Source organism: Corylus avellana, chromosome 4, assembly GCF_965113065.1.
Source record: "Corylus avellana chromosome 4, dhCorAvel1.hap1.2, whole genome shotgun sequence".
Taxonomy (NCBI): Eukaryota; Viridiplantae; Streptophyta; class Magnoliopsida; order Fagales; family Betulaceae; genus Corylus; species Corylus avellana.
Window position 1 is genome coordinate 33,339,767 of NC_142493.1, and position 21,511 is coordinate 33,361,277.

The following is a 21,511-nucleotide window of genomic DNA, read 5'->3' on the forward strand; positions in this document are numbered from 1 at the left end:
CAATTTGATGAGGTTTGGATTTTATTGACGGTGGAAATGGACATATTTATTTTGGTTTTTTCTTCTTTTTAATAACGCTTCCAAGACTTTTATAATATTTGTGATGGAATTGGAGGAAATGGTATGGGAGGAAAGAATGGCACAAGAAGAGTCTTGGTCAAGACAACAGCTGCTGGCTAATGCCCCATCCCTTTCTAGCAATAAAGGAAGTGGAATCTCTGCTCTTCCCATCCCTTCCCAATGTCCCTTTTCATTTTCTAAATTCTCCAATCCAACAAACATCCAAAAATTATTGGTTTTCAAAAGCATGCATCTATAATGATATGGTGCCTTAAAATTATAAATTCACAGCAAGCAAAATATCATCTCCTATCATTAAATAATTTCCTTGGCGTATTTGAAGTGGTTGATGCCTATTCTTCGCATTCATTTTCTATTGGCTGATGTAGTGTACTTTAAGTGGTTAGCTTCTCATATCGGTCGTTACTTGAAAAACATTAAATTAATTGATATAAGATGAATGTAAAGAGAAACATTATTATATGTAGTGATGATGGTTTGTTGGAAGGCAGACCAGCAAATCTCATTCCCCACCCCCATAAATTAAGCATAGTATTTTATGGAAAAAAAGGTTGGTACGGGGGCAAAGAATGGTAGAAGAGTGTAATTTAATATTGTTTTGGAATGTTTGAAATTGTGTTATATTCATATGAGAGGTAGGGTTAGATTGCCTTTTTTTTTTTTTTTTTTGTCTTAATTAAAGAAACACAAACACAAACAAAAACAACAGCTCAGTTTACTTGGGTTTTGTTAGAAACCACAGTTGGCGATTAGGTAGGAATCTGTGATGTCCGAAGATCTAAATTTCAGTGTTTCTTGGAGTGATGAAATGTCTTTTCCCACTTAACAAACATATGTTTTCACACATTTTCCCAAACGGCAACCTATGTCTTGGTAGGGCTTTTTTTTAATTTTTAATTTTCTTGGGTACGTGTGGATATATATCTACCAACGTATTTTGTTTATATATATATATATATTTGCATGCATGCATCTGTATGCTGTCATGGAATCATGCATGCATGGGGGGATGCAACTATTCCTTCCATGCTTGACATGACTCAAAAGTCAAAAGAAGTAAGGTATTAAAGCAATAAATAAATCAAGAGATTAATCTTACATGCATGGTTCAACATAGCTTTTCTTTCAAAAAAAAAAAAAAACATAGCTTTTTTTTTTTTTTTTTAATGCTCAATATTTTAAAAATAATAATGCTATTTAGTATGTCGTTATACAATTAGGAAGATGTGATAATGAAAATTAATTTTTAGATCAGCAAGAGCTTATAAAAAGAAGAAAAAAATAAATGGCTAATTTTCATTGTCATATTATATTAGATAGTTGTATAACATTTTGCTGAATAAAATTTCTCTTAAAAAAAAAAAAAAAAAAGTAAAAAATTTTAAAATATATAATGAAAAATTGTTTTACCATATATTGTAAGTAATATAAATGGTGACTAGTAAGGTAAATTTGGATTAAATGTCTAGAAAGGAAAAGATAATGACGAAAAGATTTTTCTCAACAGTCATCTCCTAGATTATCAATAGAGCTATATCTTCAAAAAAGGAATATATATATATATATATATATATATATATATATATATATATGGATTTGCTTTTATGTCAGGCCCTAGTTATGCTGTGCATATATCTTCCTTTGGCTTAGTTATACGCTGATGGTGGCATCATTTTTGCTGATTCCAGATATGAAAGGGGTTCAGATTTAAAAGTAAAAAAAGCCACCATTATGATTCATGAAAGAGCTGGATGCCACGACTTTCCATGGCTCTAGCTAGCTAGCTCTCACCAAGAACAAAGTGTAGGCCAGTAGGGTAAGCTGAGAAAAGAAAGAGATTTATGATAGATTTTTGAAACTTATCACACAAATTGGCCATGATTGGGATACCCTAGCTAGAGAGACAGATGGCCACAAGGAGATCGATCAGGGTGTAGGGTGGATGCAAGAGGTTGGTCAAATGCCTTTCAAATCTACAAGGCATCAAGTGAAGGCAATATTGCTGGTCACAATTTTAGCCCAAAAAAGCTTGTGTGCCCATCCAAGAAACAAAAGTAAAAAGCAGAAAAAAAAAGAAAGAAAGAAAGTCCTTTTTATTCACTTTTGGCTAACCTTTTGGTTGCTGTAAAACAGAGTTTTTTTTTTTTCTTTTTCTCAAAAACTTCAGTAGTCCTCGACTCCCACCCACACCAGCTTTTCCAAGTCATATCTATGTAGCAAAAAGGCCCCCACATTTGCTCAACATGGCACTAGGCATAACTAGGATTACCCTTTATTGAGGTCTGCATAGGGTTTTCTTGTGTTAAACTAATGATTAAGAGCTTGTTTGAGATTATATTTGAGAAATAGAGGTTTTAAGTTAAAAATAGCTTTTAGACAAAAACTTCATTTTTAAGCTTTTGTCAAAAGTGTGTTTTGTCCATTTTTAGGCTTTTTGAACCCTTAAAAGCTTTTTAATTTTTTTACCAAACGAGTATTTTTTTCTTCAAACATGCTTTTTTAGAGTTAAAAAGCACTTTTAAAGCCCTCAAACGCAATTCCAAACAAGCTCTAAGTGATTAAATTTACATTTTCTTATCAGCATAAGCTTTTAAGATAACTGGTAATTTAACATGGTATCAGAGCCAAAAGCACTAGGATCGAACTTTAACTCCATCAATTCACCCTATTTAAATTCAATATTCCACATTAGTCTTAAACTTTTAGAATAACTGTTTTAACACCTTGCACATCACAACCATCCAATGTGTTGTGGGAGATGATGTACGGGATCCACCCAATTACCCTTATTGTGAATACAGATGTTCAACACAATCTCCATTCTCCACTAAAGCTTACAAGAATTTTGCCCATCTCTACGTCAACACCACCCCCATGCCATTCACTATCATCATCCGTCAACATCATAAAAAAGCAGACCTGTGACCAACAACGACACAACTAGCTACTTCATGTTGGTCCACTTTCTTGCTGTAATCGCATGCTTAATTAAACCACCTAAGCTACCTTGGTTTACTTTCATTATCCTAGCTCGTACGTGTAATATATATATGTTTTGAATGACAAAACATATATATGCAGAGGTTAATGGAAACAAGCAAGCAAAAAGGGTTGCTAATTGTCTCTCATTTGGACAACAAAATCATAATTAGATGATAAGCAATATATGTAATATATGTTTAATCAGGAGATGGGTTGGGGTGGGGTGGGGAGCAGCTTTTGATGATGCTAGCTTCTTTTGCCAACAGAGTAAAGAAAGGGACTCACATTTAATCATAGAGAGAGGGAATATGCATCTACCGCTGTATGTGTGGTTGCAAGAAGACAACATGAGTGAGATATGCAGGGTACCAAGAGATAGGGACATTTGATCTAATCACACACATCACACACACCCCTTTTCTTTCCCCTAACTACCAACCACGGTATGTCTCTAACACTTTATAATTATTGCCTTCAAATTATCGTGCATATTGTTTAGCTCAATGTGCTGCTTTCAATCTAGTGTTCAGAAGCATTCCCGACCGATTTCTCTTTCTCTCTTTCATTTAGATTAAGAGATAAAATTAATATATATATATATATATATATATATATATATATATTATTGCCTTCATTTTTCTCACTCCTCAAATTCTCTCCAACAATAACATTATTTTTTTCCTTTCTTGAACTTAATGACGGTGGCCGGGTTAGATTTTTTTATCTTCCGTCGTCAAAGGGATCATCAGGCCCAACGTCTTGGGCCTACGATTTCTCAAAGAGAGATGATATCAACGTGGTTTGTTTTTTTCTTTTTCAGATTTTTACATTACAATTTACAAACGTGGTACATGCTACAGAAGAACTAGTACTCTCTTTCACGTTGGTGGGCCATGGCCCAAGGGCAATCGATTCCCCTGCATCATCATCCAATTTATGGGTCCTTTTTTTTTTTTTTTTTTTCGACCGTATATTATATTATATTTATTCATAATTTAATAAATTGAATTTCCAAGGAGTTTCCGTCCCGAACGGAACAAAGATACAAAAGGGCAGAATATGGTTGATTGGAACCCAGCGTTAGGGCACTATCAAAGAAACAGTAAATGAACCATGATGAGAGCAGAGCAGAGAGGGGGGGGGGGGGGCCGGGGCCTGGCTAACAAGTACGGCAGTTGGCTAAGCTTTTCTTACTTAATTTATTTTGTAGTAGGAGTAGCAGCCAATGGGTTGGTGTTGTGTAGTCCCTCTCCATGGCTCTGCTACGTACGAGTCCAAAAATGCAGAGGGGGAGAAGTGAAGTGAAAGGAGGGTAATGGCTTCATCACCATGTACTTTTTAAAGCAGTCCCCCTCTGGAGGGACAAGTGCATCTTCTTCCACCTCTCCTGGCATGTTATTTCCACGGGTTTGAGAGTGACATCTCCCATACGTGGCACGCCCTGGTTGGCAAAGACCTTTCAACTACACAACACTAACAATCTTTTTTTTTTTTTTTTTTTTTTTTATTGACATTGTTAGGCAGATTATTCAAAGTAGCCCTTCAACTTTTTCGAATTTTGACTCACACCCTTCTACTTTAATAAAATTATATTTGTTCTGATAAATAGTCCATCAGAGAAGATTTAGATGGAAGAAGAATGCTAGTTTTAATGCATCTGAAATGATTACTCTACTCCCATATCTTTCCAAATCTTCATAATGATAAGAAATTTCCAAATTGGCAATCTATCATTATGTGGAAGAAGAATATTGTCGATCCTGGATGAATGATGTTATAGTACTACGACTATAGTTTTAAAATTATATGCACGTTTTGTTTTTTAGCAAATCGAAAATCTGTTCCATACAGGTATACAACGCATTAGAGGACAAAGAATGTCCAAACCATATGGAAAATAGTAAATTTAATAGTTTAGTTAATACTTTAATTTTTTTTCACATGTGAAATTTTAATTGAAATTAGGATAGATGGTAGAGTAATGTTCGCATTCAAAACGTAACACTCCGATCCCGTGTTGAAATTATGAGTAGCTCACATAAAGAATACTTATAAGTGCTAATTACTTATTAGATGAAATTAGGCCTAGAAAAGTTTTAAATTAACTAGTTCTTTTAAGACAATAACACAAATGTGTGTCTGTTGTGTGGTTTATTGGGTTTGATCCAATTCCAACTGCTTTCTCACTTATTTTATGTTCTTCCCGAGGAAAAAAAAATCCCTTCTGTTTGTAACGTCCTTTTCTTTGTTTAGTCTATTTGTTGTTTGCTTGGTTTCGGTTTAGAATGTACTTTAAATAATAATAATAATTTGTACAAACTTGGGGTAAAAGGTTTTTTTTTTTTTTTTTTTTTAACGATTAGTTATATTCTAATAAACTTTGTTTTCAAATGGTAGTTCAATCAATTAGGGATCATGATTCATGAAACGTAAGTGACTAATTTAAATTTTTATTTTTCTTCTTTTATGTGAACATATAAAAATAAATAAATGTGTATTTCAATTATTGCCCTCAATTTCACCTGCTTGTTTCATCAGGCGCCACTAATTATCGTGTCCACTCACTTTACCATTTTGCTGGCAGACAAGAAGTGAAGGAATTATAGAGCAATTGGGTTATCTTCATTTTCTCTGCCTACCCATTGATCACAAGGTGCATAAGGACGACCTAATTGATGGAAGAGGGGTCGGTGGCTACCCTAATGATAGTGTACAGATGAAGGACAAGTACGTCATCTTCTACTTATTGAAGTAAAATGGGGGCATAATCCATGTGGTTCTGCTCTTTCAAGTACTAACCTGTCCTCAAATGATTTTTCATATTGATGTGTGCCCAAATCAACATCAAAGAAATGACTGGAATCACCTAATGAGTGCCTTCCAGAAGATCATAGTGTCCAAAAGCTATGGGCTCTTTTGTTTTTTTTTTTTAAAAAAAAATAAATAAATAAATCAAAGGGTGTTTTTTATGGTGTAATAAAAAGGTGAAAGTAGTTTGTGAGTATTTTCTATAATTGTAAAGATCATCATAGTGTGCATAAGGATTTCGGCGATTATCAATTTCCTTCTTATCACTCCCAATCAAATTGAAGTGGATGTTGAAGATGCCTAACTTGCCATGGAGGTGACCAAAGAGTGCTACACCAAGTGCTTTGATAAATATCGGCAAGTTGCAGATCTGTAGGCACATGAAATGCTTTGGCTTGAAGGTTTTCTTAGATCATGTGTCAATCAATCTTTATATATTTTGTTCGAGAATGAAATAATTGGTTCGCGACTATTTGGGTGGCTACCTTGTTATCACAATATAGCTAGGCCTATTATGGATGTGACACATTAAGATTTACCAATCAAAGTTTTAGCGAGTAATCTCACAACAAGTAGAGGCCATAACTCTATATTCTACTTCAGCCAAAGACTATAACATTGGTGTTTGCTTCAAAGTCTCTAAGGAGAATACAAAACCCCGATATTCAAGTGTTTTTGCATTATACTCTATTTGTATCACAAAATGAATGTAATTGAATATTGTTTGTGGCCAACAAAAAAATCCCTTGACCTAGTGAGAGCTTGATGCATCATAACAAACACATGTAAGTAAGATGTGTGTTGCTTTCCATAAACCGACTTAACACATATTGCATAGGCTAAATTTGGAACTTACCAACTAATCACCGATATAACAAGGGATTCATCCTAGTTTGGCACCAACAATGTATATATCTTCAAGTATCTCTAAGCATACTACCATTTGTGATAAGAATATCCTTTTGTCGAGCAACCCACTTCAATACCCAAAAAGTACTGCCAATATAATTAATATTAGTTACATACACATGAATTGTTGTCTCTCATGAGATTAGATGAATTTATAACATGCTTTAATGAGAGTGAATATAGTTTTGCATACCATTGCCTTGGAATTAGGATCATCTATAGTTCATTTGAACTAAAAAATATCCAATTAGCTATATTTGAAGAGTATTTTTATCTCCTCAAAGTAAAAACGATAATAATACTCTTCGAATGAACTGAAGAGAATCTATTTCATTACCTTGACTCTTGTTCAAGGCCTAACAAGAATTTATTGAGTTTGCACGCAAACTGAGCAGATGACCATCCAACCAATATAAATAACTAGTATTTAGCGTCATTTTTTTCAAATTTCTATTTCATGCTACTTATACCTATCACTGGCCCTGGGCTTGCCACGAGGCTCAGGTGCATGTGGGCTTGGTTTTTGGTTCGGGTCCTAAGCGCAATGCAAGAGAAAGTTAGACCGAGGATGGGTATATTTCTTCGCTGTCCAGTAAGCCCATGGATTTGGCTTTCATCAACAACGCCTCAGTTCTCTTCTGAAACGTATCTACATGAACTTCGGACTGTTAAATTGGATTTTATTGGGCTTGCGGACCCCGTAATTGGTCCATTGATCACTTGACCCGAAATCCGGATCCCTTTCTTAGGCAGGCCCAATAATTGTTTTTGTAATCCCCGCACCGCACGAGGTAATTCATAATTGCCTACAAGAGTCGTTGCAACAGGAGAGTCTTCAACGAAAGTGGGCCACGTGGGCAATAGTTACCGCAAATTTGTTATAAAAAACGGCAAACATCAAGATGAGATTACTTTCATCTCCTCTCTTTTACACTCTTGCTCCCTAAAAAAAAGGAACCGGATTTTAGACAAGGGAGTATCCGGTTCAGGATATGATTTTGAAAGCTTACAAAATGGGACATGTGTTCCATTAATAAAAAATAATAATAAAATATTATTTAATATTAAAAAAAATTAATAAAAAAATAAAAAGTAGTTGGTCACTTTATCTTAACCATAGGAGGTAGCCGACTACTCCCATTTTAGCTAGGGCCTAGGAGTCACCACTAAATTACTAATGGCTTGCCAAAGGTTGCTGAACCACCCTTAATAGTCAACCCATTATATATATTTTTTTTTGTTTGGCCATTGGGGTGGCTGTACCACCCTCAAGAGTCATGAGGTGGTTTCGGCCACCCCATCAAAGACGTTTATTAATTTATTTTTTATTTTTTTAATATTAAATGATATTTTACTATTATTTTTTATTAATAAAATATATGTCCCATTTATGATTATAAGATTTTAAAAAAATCCTAATTATAAACTAGATACTCTCCCATCCAAAATCGACCGAAGAGAATCCAATTCCCTAAAAAAAAATCTAAAAATTTATCCAATGTTAAAGGTTGTTTCATGTTTGACACCGCCAGGCGCCAACAATCAATATTTTTTTTGTTCTTTCTTAATTTCGTTAAAAATCTCATGTCTTCTTCACATTCCCTCACAAAGAAAAAAATTACAAGTCATTTTCAGGAAGAAAAAAAAAGGTAATTTAAAAAAAAAAAAAAAAAAAAAAAAAAAAGTGACGTAGCTCCTGATCTCACCAATTTTGACCCTTGTGAGAGGTGTTTTGGGGTTTTGATAACGACTTCCCTGATAGGCTACTCCAAATCTCCAATCCAGCGATGGGATTGGATGGGCCTTTGTTGGCCGATAATAAATATTAAATAGGCTTTGAGTCACACGTGTCACGTTTATAAACTCTCTCCTACAATTATTGGGCTTTTGGGTTAATCGGCTCGCCTGGATTTATTCTTCGGTTCACTTTTTTTTTTTTTTTAATCTTTAACAATATACATAATATTACATTATTTAAAAATTTTAAATAACATATTCCACCGTTAAATCTATAAATTTAACCGTACTGTAACATTCTCTCCATTTCGTGACTTATATTCTCCCCACGCATTTCAATATTCAATAATTAAATAGAATAATTAAAATCCCATGCATGCTTGGTGGAAAGGCGAATAATTGCAGGAACATTTGGACCACTCTTGGTCCCTATCGATCGTCGTCGTATTTAGACTTTTTAACTCTTTACATTCGTTTTATTTTTACAGCGCAGTGGAGTAGTAGATATTGCAGGAGCGTTTGTCCTGTTCATGACTCAACAAGCAGCGTTGCAGAGAGGGAGAGATAGAGAGAGAGATGAGGGGCTTAGGAGTAACAGCAGCCATGGTGGCGACACAGTTCGCCGACGTGGGCTTGAACACCATATTAAAAGCTGCCATGAGTAGAGAAGGGATGAGTAACTTTGTTTTTGTTGTTTACTCAAACGCCCTCGCCGTCCTCGTCCTTTTTGCAGCTTCCGTCATCGTTTACAGGTTCACATAATCATCTGATCCTACTTTTCTAACTCCACAACTATTACTTTACTGTACTGATCATCAACATTTTTTCTCTGGGTAATTTGATTTGCAGAAAAAGAAGTCTTCCTCCAGTAACTTCTTTAGTATTGTGTAAAATCTTTCTTCTTGGCCTGCTAAGGTACTTTTCCTGTATAATTGGGATTATAATTAGCAAGAAATAAATCCCAAATGGGTTTCTAATCTTTGGTCTGAGGGTATGCTCACACTAATTTATGATATATCATGATTTTTGGGGGGCTTTATAGTTGCTGTGTGCAGACCTTCATGTACGCTGGCATAGGGTACAGCTCTCCAACTTTATCCTCAGCAATAGTCGATTTGACCCCGGCTTTTACCTTCATGCTTGCCATCATCTCCAGGTACGTCTCTTTCCCTCTGTTCCAAGTGCTAAGAGCCAAAACTACTCGAACCAGTCACCTATCAGAATGTGCCACATTTGTGCTGGTTCCATTTCTGTTTTTAACCCAAACATGGGGGTTATAATTCAGAATTTAGCAATCATAGACTTAGCTTTCTTTTCTCCCATTTTCACCCTCTCAAATGTGAAGGGTGCATATATATTATTGGGGTTTCCCTAATACTTTTCAGTGCTAAAATAATCTTGTAGAACAATGTTGCTACTAAATTCACCATTTTCTATCGGTTTAAGCTAACCTGATATTGGAACAAAGGACATGTGTTCAAACCTTGTCTTAACCATTTATCCCTCATTTCAATTACGATAGTTAATATGTTGTATAATCGGAGAATGTTAAAGTATTAATTAAATGATTAAATTCAACATTTCCTATTAGTTTAAGCTTTTGAGACAATTGGTGTGTTGCCTCTTGTAAACACTAATCAATACTAGCTTTAGTTATTAGATTCTACATTTAGTATTAAGGAATGAATTATAGAAAACATCATTTGAAGTCACAAGTAGCTTTAACATGGGGATAAAACACTAATGCGAATCCTCTTGAGGTTCCAATTAGATCAACCAGTGCAAACTTTTGAAGACATTATCTTTTCTGTAGACATGATTCACCAAGATTCTTCCAAAATATGTGGAAAACAAGGCTTTAATCTAATGGTGGTTGTAGGATGGAAAAGCTGGACTTGAGAGTCCAAAGCAGTCTGGCCAAGTGTATTGGAACCATAGTATCTATCTCAGGCGCATTGATTGTGACTTTATACAGAGGTCTGCCTCTGGCAAGTGTTGCCGCATCACCCAATAGTCAACCCAATGAGGTCCTTTTATCAGCGCAAACAAATTGGGTCCTTGGAGGCATTCTCCTAACAATTGGTAGCTTATGTCTTTCAACATTGTTTATTGTCCAGGTAAACCTTGTTTAAACATTCAAGTCACCTCTTAATGCTTTTCTTGCAGGCAATATATCTCAGAAAATTAACTTCATTTTTTTTTTACCATATCCAGACCCTGATTATAAGGGAGTGTCCTGCAGAGTTGATTGTAACACTCATTTGTTGCACTTTTGTGACCCTCCAATCTACCGCGATTGCTCTAATTGCAGAGATAGATAATCCAAACGCTTGGAGACTAGGGTCTAATATGGAGTTGATAGCCGTAGGGTACTCGGTAAGCATAGAGAAGATGATATGCTCTATATATTATAGGATCATAATTCTATCACTCATTATGGTTTGCTTTTTTCTCCAGGCTGTTTTGGTGGTAGCTGCACGAAGTGTTGCTGTTACATGGGCATGTCGCAAGAAGGGCCCTGTCTTTGTTGCATTGTTTAGCCCACTGGGGATTGTCATTGCAGTTGCCATGGGGATCCCTTTTCTTGGGGAGACTCTTTATCTTGGAAGGTATATTTTTTCAAAACTCAATGTATTGATTCTGTGAATTATTAAGGGATATTCCTAATTATTATGGTTCAATTTCATTCATGTGCAGTATAATAGGAGCAGCTGTAATAGCTCTTGGGTTTTATGCTGTGATATGGGGGCAAGCCCAAGAAGAGAAGACGATTGGAAACAGGGGAGTTTGTTGCTCTGACTCTGAGTCATCTTCTTCTAAAGTTCCTCTTTTGCAAAACAAAGGCTTGGACATCTAGGACTCTTTTGCACAAGAACAGTGACAGTAAGAATGATAAACCCTGAATGTATAGATACATTAGCGCACCCTGCTAGTTGATATTACTCTTCAGCATGAGTTCAACCCTAAAACTGCTAGAGCCTAGAGGTAGCTTAAACTTCCTGCATGTTTATGTATATTATAAAGAAGTTCTCATTATCCAATACGTTACCACTATCACATGCAATTGCTCTATATATTTGGTGAGTTTTCCTCTGCGTAGCGTTTTGATATAATATAATGGTAAAAATAATTATAAGTATTCTGAGTTTGTTAATGTTGGGATGTGGGACAATGGCCCAAAGGCCCAATTTCAATATGTCAACTCTCAAGCCCAAGGCTTATTTAGTGTTCGAGATTTTTTTTTTTTTTTTTTTTTTTTTGAGCAAGTGTTCGAGATTTAATGCCAAGCCTTGAGATAATCAAACCAATAAATTCATGATCGGAGGTCGCCCCCTCCAGAAGGTTAATGATCCCAGAACGTGACTGACTAAGGATCAAGTCTTTTCCTCATTACCCATATCAATTGTTAGATATTTATCTGTGTCAGCTAAATGTCTACAATGCAATTAATTCATCGCTTCTCGAGTCCTTAAACTTCAATGAAAGCATATGTCGTATCATACCGATTCATCTTCGAGTTCCACCCATAGTCTTACACAAGAGGTACGAAGAACGTTTTTTTGCCAATGCGTGGTACCTAGTCACATCCATGGACAACTCACACCCCTAGTCTCGGGATTTGTGGGGATAGGGAATTAGTCTCAATAAAAACTAGTTCTTATAAATAAGCACAAATGGGATTGAGCGAATTACTTTTAGAGAATGATCAAACCAAGTGAATTTTCCTTGGCAACATTAAATCAAATGAAACGACCTCTTCTCATCCAAGTTGGCTTTTAAGAGGTTATCAATGTCAATCGTAATAATATTAAACAAAATCGACTAATGTGTGGACGCTCCTCACTGGCGCGTGGCCTCTTCGGATCATGGTTGCACCATCCTCTGCCACTTCTGCATCTGTTTTTTGGTGTTTTGATGTTTTTCTGTTGCTTTTCCACAGCTCCTTTTACGTTTTGCTGCCTTTTTTGTGTTGTTTGGGTTACCATCTCCTAGCCTTTTTGTAAACTGATTTGAAAGTCTAGACTTTTGTAATCAGTGTGTTTTTCTTGGCAATAAATCTTGCTCGGTTCTTGGCAATGCTTCCCCTGCAACAACCACTTAACAATGGTGGTTTCTTTTACCGCATGAAGCTTCTAACGAAGCCCTTTTGCATTTGTATACCACTTCGTGCGGCCCTTAGAGAGGCCCGAATCATTTTTGAATCTATTGTCTACCATTTGTTTTCATTACTATATTTGTATTGCTTTTTTCGTTTGAGTTTTGTTGTTGGGAGTCCACCATGTTTCATTTGTATTTATCCGTCTAATCCATGTCCCATTATTGAATACTTTTTTAAAAAAACAGGAAAGAAAAAAAAAAAACAAAATCTACTGACGTTGCTCCTGATCTCACCAATTTTAACTTTTAGAGAGGTGTATTGGGGTTTTGATTAATGAATGGCCTGATAGCTGATTGCAATTTTTTTTTTTTTTGGATAAAGTTCACTGATTGTAATCAATTAAGTCAAAGGAATCAATTAATTCAATCAAACTGTGGGGTTTTTTAATTTCTTTTTTTCTTTTTTAAATTTTAATTTTATAAATGAAGCATTTTGGTCGATTTTCTTTCTTAGTTAAGATTTTCTATTAAATCTTAGAGTCTATTTGGGATTGCGTTTGTAAAATAAAGATTTTAAGTCAAAAAAAGGTCTTTGGGCAAAAGCGTTATTTTTAAGCTTTTATCAAAAGTGCGTTTTGGTCATTTTAGGCTTTTTGGACTCCTTAAAAATACTTTTAATTTTTTTACTAAACGAGCACTATTTTTTTTAAAACGGACTTTTTGAGTGTTAAAAGTACTTTTAGATCCCTCAAACGCAATCCCGAATAGACCGTTAGTAGAGAAGGGATAAATAAAACCGTTTACTAGATTAGAATCCTAAATTGTAAAATTTTAAATTTTAAGAAAGAAATTAAAAGCTAGGTGAAAATTTGAGGAAAATAAGTAAAATTTTCCCAAAATTTTATTCTTCATAAAGAGGTTCATAGTTTGAGAAAAGATTGAAGAGATGGACTCTCTCTTGAATGAGATGTGAAATGGGTCTCCACAAACTCACTTTAGTTTTTTGTTTTTTTTTTTTTGAGGTAAGAGTCCTCACTTTTGTTTGTTTCTTTTTTAGCAATATTGTACAAGTAGGACCAATTCTACTAGCATAGGGAAAAGAAAGAAAAGGACCAATCCTAAACAAAATCCCCCATCAAACAAGTGGCATTAGAGTGTTATCATAGGATAAATAATTATGACAACTTTGCCACAAAAATATCTTTTCTTTTTTTATTTTATTTTTGACGATCACAAAAATATCTTTTATTCTGCGGTCAACAACTATTAAAACATGGGTAATATAGTCATTCTGGTGATAAATCACTTATTGAGGTCATGTCCGAATTGATGCCGTGTCTCATTCGATGTCATGTCTTAAAACCTGCAAAGGATCGGAGACTTATGAGTGATTCAGGGCGGTGGGTTCGTCTTCCCCGACGGACGAATTCTCTGTCACCTAACGGCGAACACTCGTACGGTAAGGGCCTTACGTTCCTTAGTCCTTACAACTTGAATTGAGATTGAAAAGAAAATTGCAAATACATGGAGGATACGTTTTTTTTAATAAAATGGAGGATAATTAAACAATGATAATAATGGCTTTACATCAGATAAAGAGCTTGTCACCCTCCTTTGTAGCCTTGTCAGCCTCCTTGCCGCCCTCTAAAAGTCCGTTCTCTTATATATGCAAGTCCACGCGCCGGCCCATCAGAATTGTGTTTAGCGGTTGAGAGCCAGATCGAAGGGCGTTCGTAGAGAACAGAATGTGGGGTTCCGGCGTAACAGCGGCCATGGTGACGATGGAGTGCTTGGATGTAGGCTTGAACACTCTTGGCAAAGCTGCTATGACGAGAGGGATGAGTGACTTCGTGTTTGTTACCTACTCCAATGCCCTCGCCGCCTTCTTTCTTCTCCTTTATTCCTTCATCGTTTACAGGTTAATTAATTTACTCCAACAATATTTCACCACGCTTTTCTTCTCTCTCTCTCTCTCGTATTTTCTCCTTAATTATCTTACTGATTGACAGAAACAAGCCTCGTCCTGCTCTTACATGCGGCATGATCGGCGGAGTGTTTGTTATTGCCCTGCTCAGGTACGTAAGACAGTACATATACTTTAATACATATATACTTCTCCTCTTGAATTTAGTTATTTTGTTGGCAAATATTGCATGCCTTTCTGGGTCTAATTGCCTGCTTATCTGTTTATGTGTTGCAGTTGTAGTGTACAAATGCTTAAAGCTTTTGGTATTGGTTACAGCTCTCCCACTTTGGCCTCTGTTATGTCTGATCTTCTTCCAGCTTATACTTCTATTCTTGCAATCATCTTCGGGTGCGCTTCTTAATTAATTCCCCTGTCTTCTCTGTCTCTCTGTCTCTGTCTCTCTCTGAAAATGGGGATTTATTTATGAGGCTTATTCAAATGGGTTTTAGGTTTGAAAAACTAGACTTGAGAGTTCGAAGCAGTCAGGTGAGATGTGGTGGCATCATTGTATCAGTCACAGGGGTATTCATTGTTACTCTATACAAAGGCCTACCAATTACACTTGTTTCATTACCTAAGAAAGTCAGCGCTGCTCAACTTCTTTCACCGATGCAATCAAATTGGGTCCTGGGGGCCTTCTCCTGGCGTCTTATACCTTTTGCCTTGCAGTTATGTTACTTGTACAGGTAAATCATATGCAAACATGATAAAACATCCATAGCAGCTACATATTTGTTGTCTTTCTCTCATATATTAGCATTAATCTTTGATTTTTTTATTTTTTTTTCTAAAAAAAAAAATTTGAAGTCACGGGTTGTAAGGGACTACCCTGGAGAGGTGGTCGCAGTCGCACTCCTTCGCAATATCTTTGTGACCATCCTATCTGCCATCATCTCCCTCATTGCAGAGAAAGACCCAAATGCTTGGAAATTGAGCCTCAATATGGAATTAATGGCTATAGGCTATTCGGTATGCAAAAGGCTAGGATGGATTTCTTATCCTGACCATCACAGTAGCTCATTGTTAATTAACTTCCCACATACGGCTTAATCTGCAGGCACTGTTTGGAAATACAATTCGACTCGGTGTTCATTTATGGGCAATAAGAAAGAATGGGCCTGTTTTTGTTGCCATGTTTAAGCCACTTAATTGGTATAGTCATTGCCGTTATCATGGGAGTTACTTTTCTTGGGGATACACTTTATCTTGGAAGGTATGTTTTTCTGTGTCTTTCATCTTTGTCAACCCTCATTTCTATAGAGCTATTTGAATTGTATGCAATTCTAACCACAAACCAAATTGTCGGAATCCTTATCCTTCTCTGCCATGGAGTAAAAAGTTCACACAACATCTTTTGTGTCTGTTGAATACGAGGAACTACTAATTGTGGTTCAACTTGAATGGTGTGCAGTGCGATTGGAGCGGCTACCATAGTTGTTGGGTTTTATGCTGCGGTATGGGGGCAAGCCCAAGAAAAGAAGATGGACCTGGTTGAAGACTGTCCAACTAGTAGCCATGAGTCATCTTCTCCTAGAGTCCCTCTTCTGCAGAACAAAAGCACGCAAGTATAGAATTCCAAACTAGCTTAAAGCCTTCTTATTGCTGTTGAACAACATTAGCTTAAGAAACTGCATTTTTGTAACTAAAAACATTTTGCTCGCTGAAATCTATCAAGATGTAGATAATTATTATTCCGTCATTTTGGATTTTTTTTTTTTTTTTTTTTTTTAAAAGAAAAAATTATTTATAAATAATTTCATATTCCTTTATTTTATCATTATTTTCTTATAGAAACTAAAATCCCTTTTACTTAGAGCCTATTTCACCCATATTCTGTTTCATGATCATGGAATCATTTTTCCTTGAAGGGTTTGTAGAACTGCCATACAAGCATGACCTAAATCAAGAGCTTTTGAATCTCAAATCCAAATGGGAAGTGTGACATTATAAACCTTTTTTTTAAAGTTTGATATACTCAATTGATAATTTTTTTTTTTTAACTTTAGAGGGATAATTACAAAAGTGATAAAAATTCAAGAATTTGGGTGAAGTTTTTTCTTAAAAGAAATTTTTGATCTAAGAGGGTGAGTTACCTACTTGTTTACATGAGTCCTAATTGGCTATAGGGCTTAAAAAGATTTCCAAAAATTTTGGTGGGCCATGGCCCACAAGCCCTAACCTATTAGGATAAGGATTGGCTACAATTGGGTCATCCAATTCATTGACCAAATTGCAATCCATGGTAGGGGACAGGGCTCCCTACTAAATCTCCTCATAATACTTAAAATTTGAGATTTTTATATTAAGAAATTGTGGCCTTTTATTAAATCTGATGGTCTATACTACATCGGTAATTAAAATAGATAGCTTGTAAATTTACTATACTATTTGGTAAAACAAAAGCAGTTTAAAATCAAAATTAATTGCCATGATTATACAAAAGTAGTTGACATTTTATAGACCATCAGATTTAATAAATGATCACAATTTTATAACATGAGAATTTCTAATTTTGAGTAATTGGTGGGGATCTGAATCCCCTTCTTTGTGGTGTTGTTTAAATTGATTACAATTCAATTAGCAAATTGCAGCCTATTCCAAACAGACTTATTAGGTGTTTTTGATTATGTTAAAGTATTGATTAAATGATTAAATTTACATATTTTTATCAATTTAAACTTTTAAAATAAATGATAATTTAATATAGTGTCAGAACAAGATGTCGCAAATTCAAACCTTAACTCTATAATTTATTCTCATTTAAATTAAACATTTTACGTGTTATACCTTACCTATTAAAATATTTATTAAATAATTAAATTTACCAACTTTCCTACAAATTTGGATTGCCTTTTACTGGATCTCCTCATTGCAGGTATAAAGGTAGGCGTGTCAGGGGAGGAGGGATGCCTATTACCTGCATCCCTTCTCCCCTCGACCTCTCCGCTCCGGGTGCTAGTATTTTACTTGATGTCCTAGTTCCGGTGTCCCCTCTCTTCCCCCTCCCCGCCTCTCCTTTCCCCTTCTGCTTTTTCTCCGTTTTTTGCCTTTTGTCTTGCCGTTCCCCCAGCCGCTTTCTTCCCCGCCATCTCCATCTGCAGCGTTCCCTGCTTGGGTTGAAACGAGTTGGGTGCTGAATCAGCTTGCCTTCGACCGATCCTCCATCCTCTCTGTGGGTATTACTTTTGGGGGTTTTCACTCAAACTCTCTCACTCCCTGTTTGTTTGTGTGTGCCACTAATCTCCTCCGCGCCCGTTTCGCCTCTCACCGCTCGCTGTCGGGTCTTTTCACGCGCTCCTCCCATGCCAAGCTTTTTGTGCCACCTTCCGCGGCGGTTTTCGGCCAGCTCGCGATCGGCCTCCTCCGGCTGTCGCGACCCGCTTTGTGTGTTTTTTCGCATTTATTTCCCTACTTTTTTGTTTTTATGTAATTTCTTTTCCTGCATTTGTTTTACTGTTCCCCTTATTTCTCTGTATAGTTTTTTCTTTTTGCTTGTAATAAGGCTCTTTCCTCCTGCTTCGTTGCACCTGGTTGTTGCCCGTTATTACTGGTCCAAACCCTTGGGTTGTGGATGTGAACTTTATCCTGGCTTTCGGGTCGAGGAGGATGAGTATCGGTTTGGGGGTTTTGCTCTCAAGGCCGAGGAATAAGCGTTACCTATGCATTAGATGGTGTCTGTTTGATGCAGATCTGATTTTTAAACCTGATGATTAGTCATAGGTTAGCAGATGCTGTGTTATGGTTGATTTGGTCTGTTGTTGATGATTGTATTTTTAGTTTCGGCTATGATTTACTTCAGAACTTTTTGCTCTATTTTTAAGAGTTTTAGGCTTACGACTTTTATTAATGAATGAGTATGGTATGTTTTAAAAAAAAAATAAAGTTTGGCGTGTCGTGCTTTTGGTGTTTGTTTTGTATTTCTCATTAGAAAAAACAAAAAACAAAAACCATAATACAAAAGATGATCAAAAGTCACCATCCTTCCACCCCACTACAGTGACTGACAGCTGAAGTTTCTGACCCACAAAAAGAAAAAAGAGTCTCATGGGAATGAATCATAGGAGGGAAGGGCGAAAAGAGTGAGGTGGTGTAGTATGGGGTTCGAGGATTCACTGCCTTTTTTGGGGATGTTAATGGTGATTTTGATTCAAGTTGGCAATCTGGAAGTAAGCAAAGCAGCCATGTCCGCCGGGATGAACAAATATACCCTTGCTGTATATTCCAATGCCCTCTCGACCCTCATCTTTCTCCCACTTTCCTGCATCTGCTGCAGGTCGTTTTCTCTCTATCTTCTTCTCTCTCCATACACGTCCACACCGTTTTCCTTCCTGTATTGAAGTAAATTTAATTTTTCCTCCTTTTTTTTTTTTTTTTTTTTTTTTCATAATGTTCTTTTGACTTCTGACCAGGTCACAGCGTCCTCCTCCAGTAACTTTTTCTGTTCTTTGCCGGATTTTCTTGCTTTCCCTGATTGGGTTGGTAACATCCATTATCCATACATATGCAATCATATTGATTAATTTGTTAGTTTTGCTTATATTTTGTCTCAAAAAATTGAGCAGCAAAAAGGTTACCTGTTTTAGATTTCATTTGGATTATGTTGATTATAGTTTTACAAAGAGAGAGAGAGAGAGAGAGAGAGAGAGAGAGGGAGTTTTGATTTTTGTTAAATTTTATAACAGATGTTCCGGACAGATATTAGAGTATGCTGGTATACAGTACAGCTCTCCCACGCTTTGTACAGCCATGCTCAACCTTATTCCAGCTTTTACCTTCATGCTTGCCATTATTTTCAGGTCCCCTCTTCTTATTTCTGATTCTCAAAATGAATGAATAAGAACTGCCTTATTTGTCCAAATAGAAAAAACGGAAGGGAAATACACAATTGAATTACCATTTTGGTTCTTTAGATTGTTGAATCCATATGTCACTAATGGCCTCATATATGAAAAGTAAGTGGAAAAATGCACAGGATGAATGGATTTGATCATTTCTGAAACCAAGCTTGTTCTTTGCTGTCAAATTGGCCAAGTTCAATTTTCAACTGGATCCATCTGCAGATGCTGAAGTTGTGCACAATCAAGCTTTTAAATGGGGCTAAAATCAGATCGATGCACTTTAATCTTTAGATAAGCAAGTAGTGTGCTTCTTGATTGCAAAATAGCGAGCCTTAATTGGCTATGTAAGAATTAGGTACATTCTTTTGACTGCTACTGAAATTCCTGCGTTATTTCAATTGGTTGGCTTTTTAGGATGGAAAAACTAGAGTGGAGTAGCTCAAGCAGTCAGGCTAAACTTCTGGGTACCATAGTATCAATCACAGGAGCATCTGTTGTGACATTCTACAAGGGCCCACCAATTCTGATGACACCTTCTTCTAGTCAACTTCTTCTGTCACCACAATCAAGCTGGATCCTTGGAGGCATTTTGCTCACAGCTGATGCTTTCAGCTACTCTGCATGGTATATAGTGCAGGTAGATTAATTGTCCTTGTATAAAGTTGGAAAATGACATTAATTTGCAAGTTATGAGTATTTATCATTTTTGTGGGATGTTTGCAGGCAACAATCCTTAAAATCTACCCAGCAGTGCTTGTCATATTATTTCACATGTTCTTGTACTACACCATTTTGTCTGCAGTATTCACTCTGATTTTTGTCAGAGACCCAGATGCTTGGAGGTTAAGGCTTGACATGGGTTTGGTTGCTATATTATACACAGTAAGCAGATTAGCAAACCTTATCTTTTATTTTAATTCCAAAACTCCAAAATTGTTATAAAGTTGGAACCTTTTAGAATGGTGAGCTTCATCATTTACCTTAAACCAAATCAAATCTGTTGTGGCAGTGAGAAATCCAAACGAAACAGCACAATTGCACATTGAGGATACATGTATTATGATCTTTTATACCAATTTCCTGGAGAAAAAACTTCACTGGGGCTAACATTGCTCAAGATTTTATCTCTTAATCAAGCTACTTTTAAGTGACATGAACTTCAATTTGTCAAATGAAGGGAGTTGTTTCCTCTGTGTTGCGTGGTAGCTTGTCTACATGGTGCCTGTCGAGGACTGGACCATTCTTTTGTTCTATGTTCAAGCCTGTGGCGATTATCTTTTCTGTTGTCATGGATGTCTTTTTAGGAGATGTTCTCTGTATTGGAAGGTAACACTGATTAAAGTTAAAAGTCTTTTCAATTCTTTTTCGTTTATGCTTTGCTCACTTACAAGCTGGTCACTCATCACTATTTACTTCATTACAACTGGTTATATCATTTAGAAAAATGTTTAGGGTGGTACTACAACTTGTACTATCACTCCTTACAAACTAACGGAGCAGTCCATGCAGTATTGTCATGTTATCCACAATCAAATTTAATTGTTTGTGTTTGACGTGGTAAGCATCATATGAACTTTGAGATAATTTATAATAAACTTATTATAAAAGCAATAATATTTATAACAGCACACTTTTTTTATTTTTTATTTTTTATCTTGAAAATTGATTGTTATTAATCCTCTTAACTTGTTGCAGTGTGATTGGAGCAGCAATAACTGTAGTTGGATTTTATGCTGTAATGTGGGGGAAAGCCAATGAAGAAAAGGTGTACAAAGACATTGGGGTAGAGAGTTTTGGATCATCCAGCAAAAAGGACCCTTTGTTGCAAAACATAGTAGAAGAAATGTAAATGCCCTGTATAGTGATTTATATGTATTATACTTCATGGAAAATAAACGATTATACACGGCTTGTTTTCTTCCATTTGACCCAGATCATTCGCTTCAGTGACTTGAATTGAGAACTATAGACTATTCTCATGTTCATAAGCCTAAGACTAAACTATACATCTATAAATGTGAAAACTAGAAAATGAGTGAAAGGAGGATGGAATCAGGTTGAAATATATGTTTCACCAACAGAGAAAAATGGA

General features: G+C 36.0%; 2 protein-coding genes and 1 pseudogene across 4 annotated transcripts; all 3 read left to right on the top strand.

The window, feature by feature from the left end:
* Positions 1 to 8,998: 8,998 nt before the first annotated feature.
* On the top strand, positions 8,999 to 11,610 carry LOC132178674 (WAT1-related protein At3g28050). The gene is made up of 7 exons (XM_059591164.2): positions 8,999 to 9,269; positions 9,367 to 9,432; positions 9,560 to 9,673; positions 10,397 to 10,634; positions 10,732 to 10,893; positions 10,975 to 11,126; positions 11,215 to 11,610. The coding sequence occupies exons 1-7, from the start codon at positions 9,094 to 9,096 to the stop codon at positions 11,372 to 11,374; spliced, it is 1,068 nt and encodes a 355-aa protein (XP_059447147.2). The 5' UTR covers positions 8,999 to 9,093; the 3' UTR covers positions 11,375 to 11,610.
* A 2,333-nt stretch (positions 11,611 to 13,943) lies between these two features.
* Positions 13,944 to 16,280, top strand: LOC132178449 (WAT1-related protein At3g28050-like; annotated as a pseudogene). The gene is made up of 8 exons (XR_015911837.1): positions 13,944 to 14,074; positions 14,236 to 14,533; positions 14,625 to 14,690; positions 14,816 to 14,929; positions 15,031 to 15,267; positions 15,389 to 15,550; positions 15,639 to 15,794; positions 15,993 to 16,280. The product of XR_015911837.1 is annotated as a WAT1-related protein At3g28050-like (transcript).
* Positions 16,281 to 18,584: 2,304 nt separating this feature from the next.
* Positions 18,585 to 21,351, top strand: LOC148586623 (WAT1-related protein At5g40240-like). 2 transcript variants are annotated; one of them, XM_088515127.1, is made up of 7 exons: positions 18,585 to 18,854; positions 18,991 to 19,056; positions 19,264 to 19,377; positions 19,834 to 20,056; positions 20,143 to 20,301; positions 20,597 to 20,745; positions 21,115 to 21,351. In XM_088515127.1, the coding sequence occupies exons 1-7, from the start codon at positions 18,676 to 18,678 to the stop codon at positions 21,266 to 21,268; spliced, it is 1,044 nt and encodes a 347-aa protein (XP_088371253.1). In that variant the 5' UTR covers positions 18,585 to 18,675; the 3' UTR covers positions 21,269 to 21,351. The 2 variants fall into 2 exon arrangements, with proteins under 2 accessions (XP_088371253.1, XP_088371254.1); XM_088515128.1 differs by lacking the exon at positions 19,264 to 19,377.
* The last annotated feature ends 160 nt before the right edge of the window (positions 21,352 to 21,511 follow it).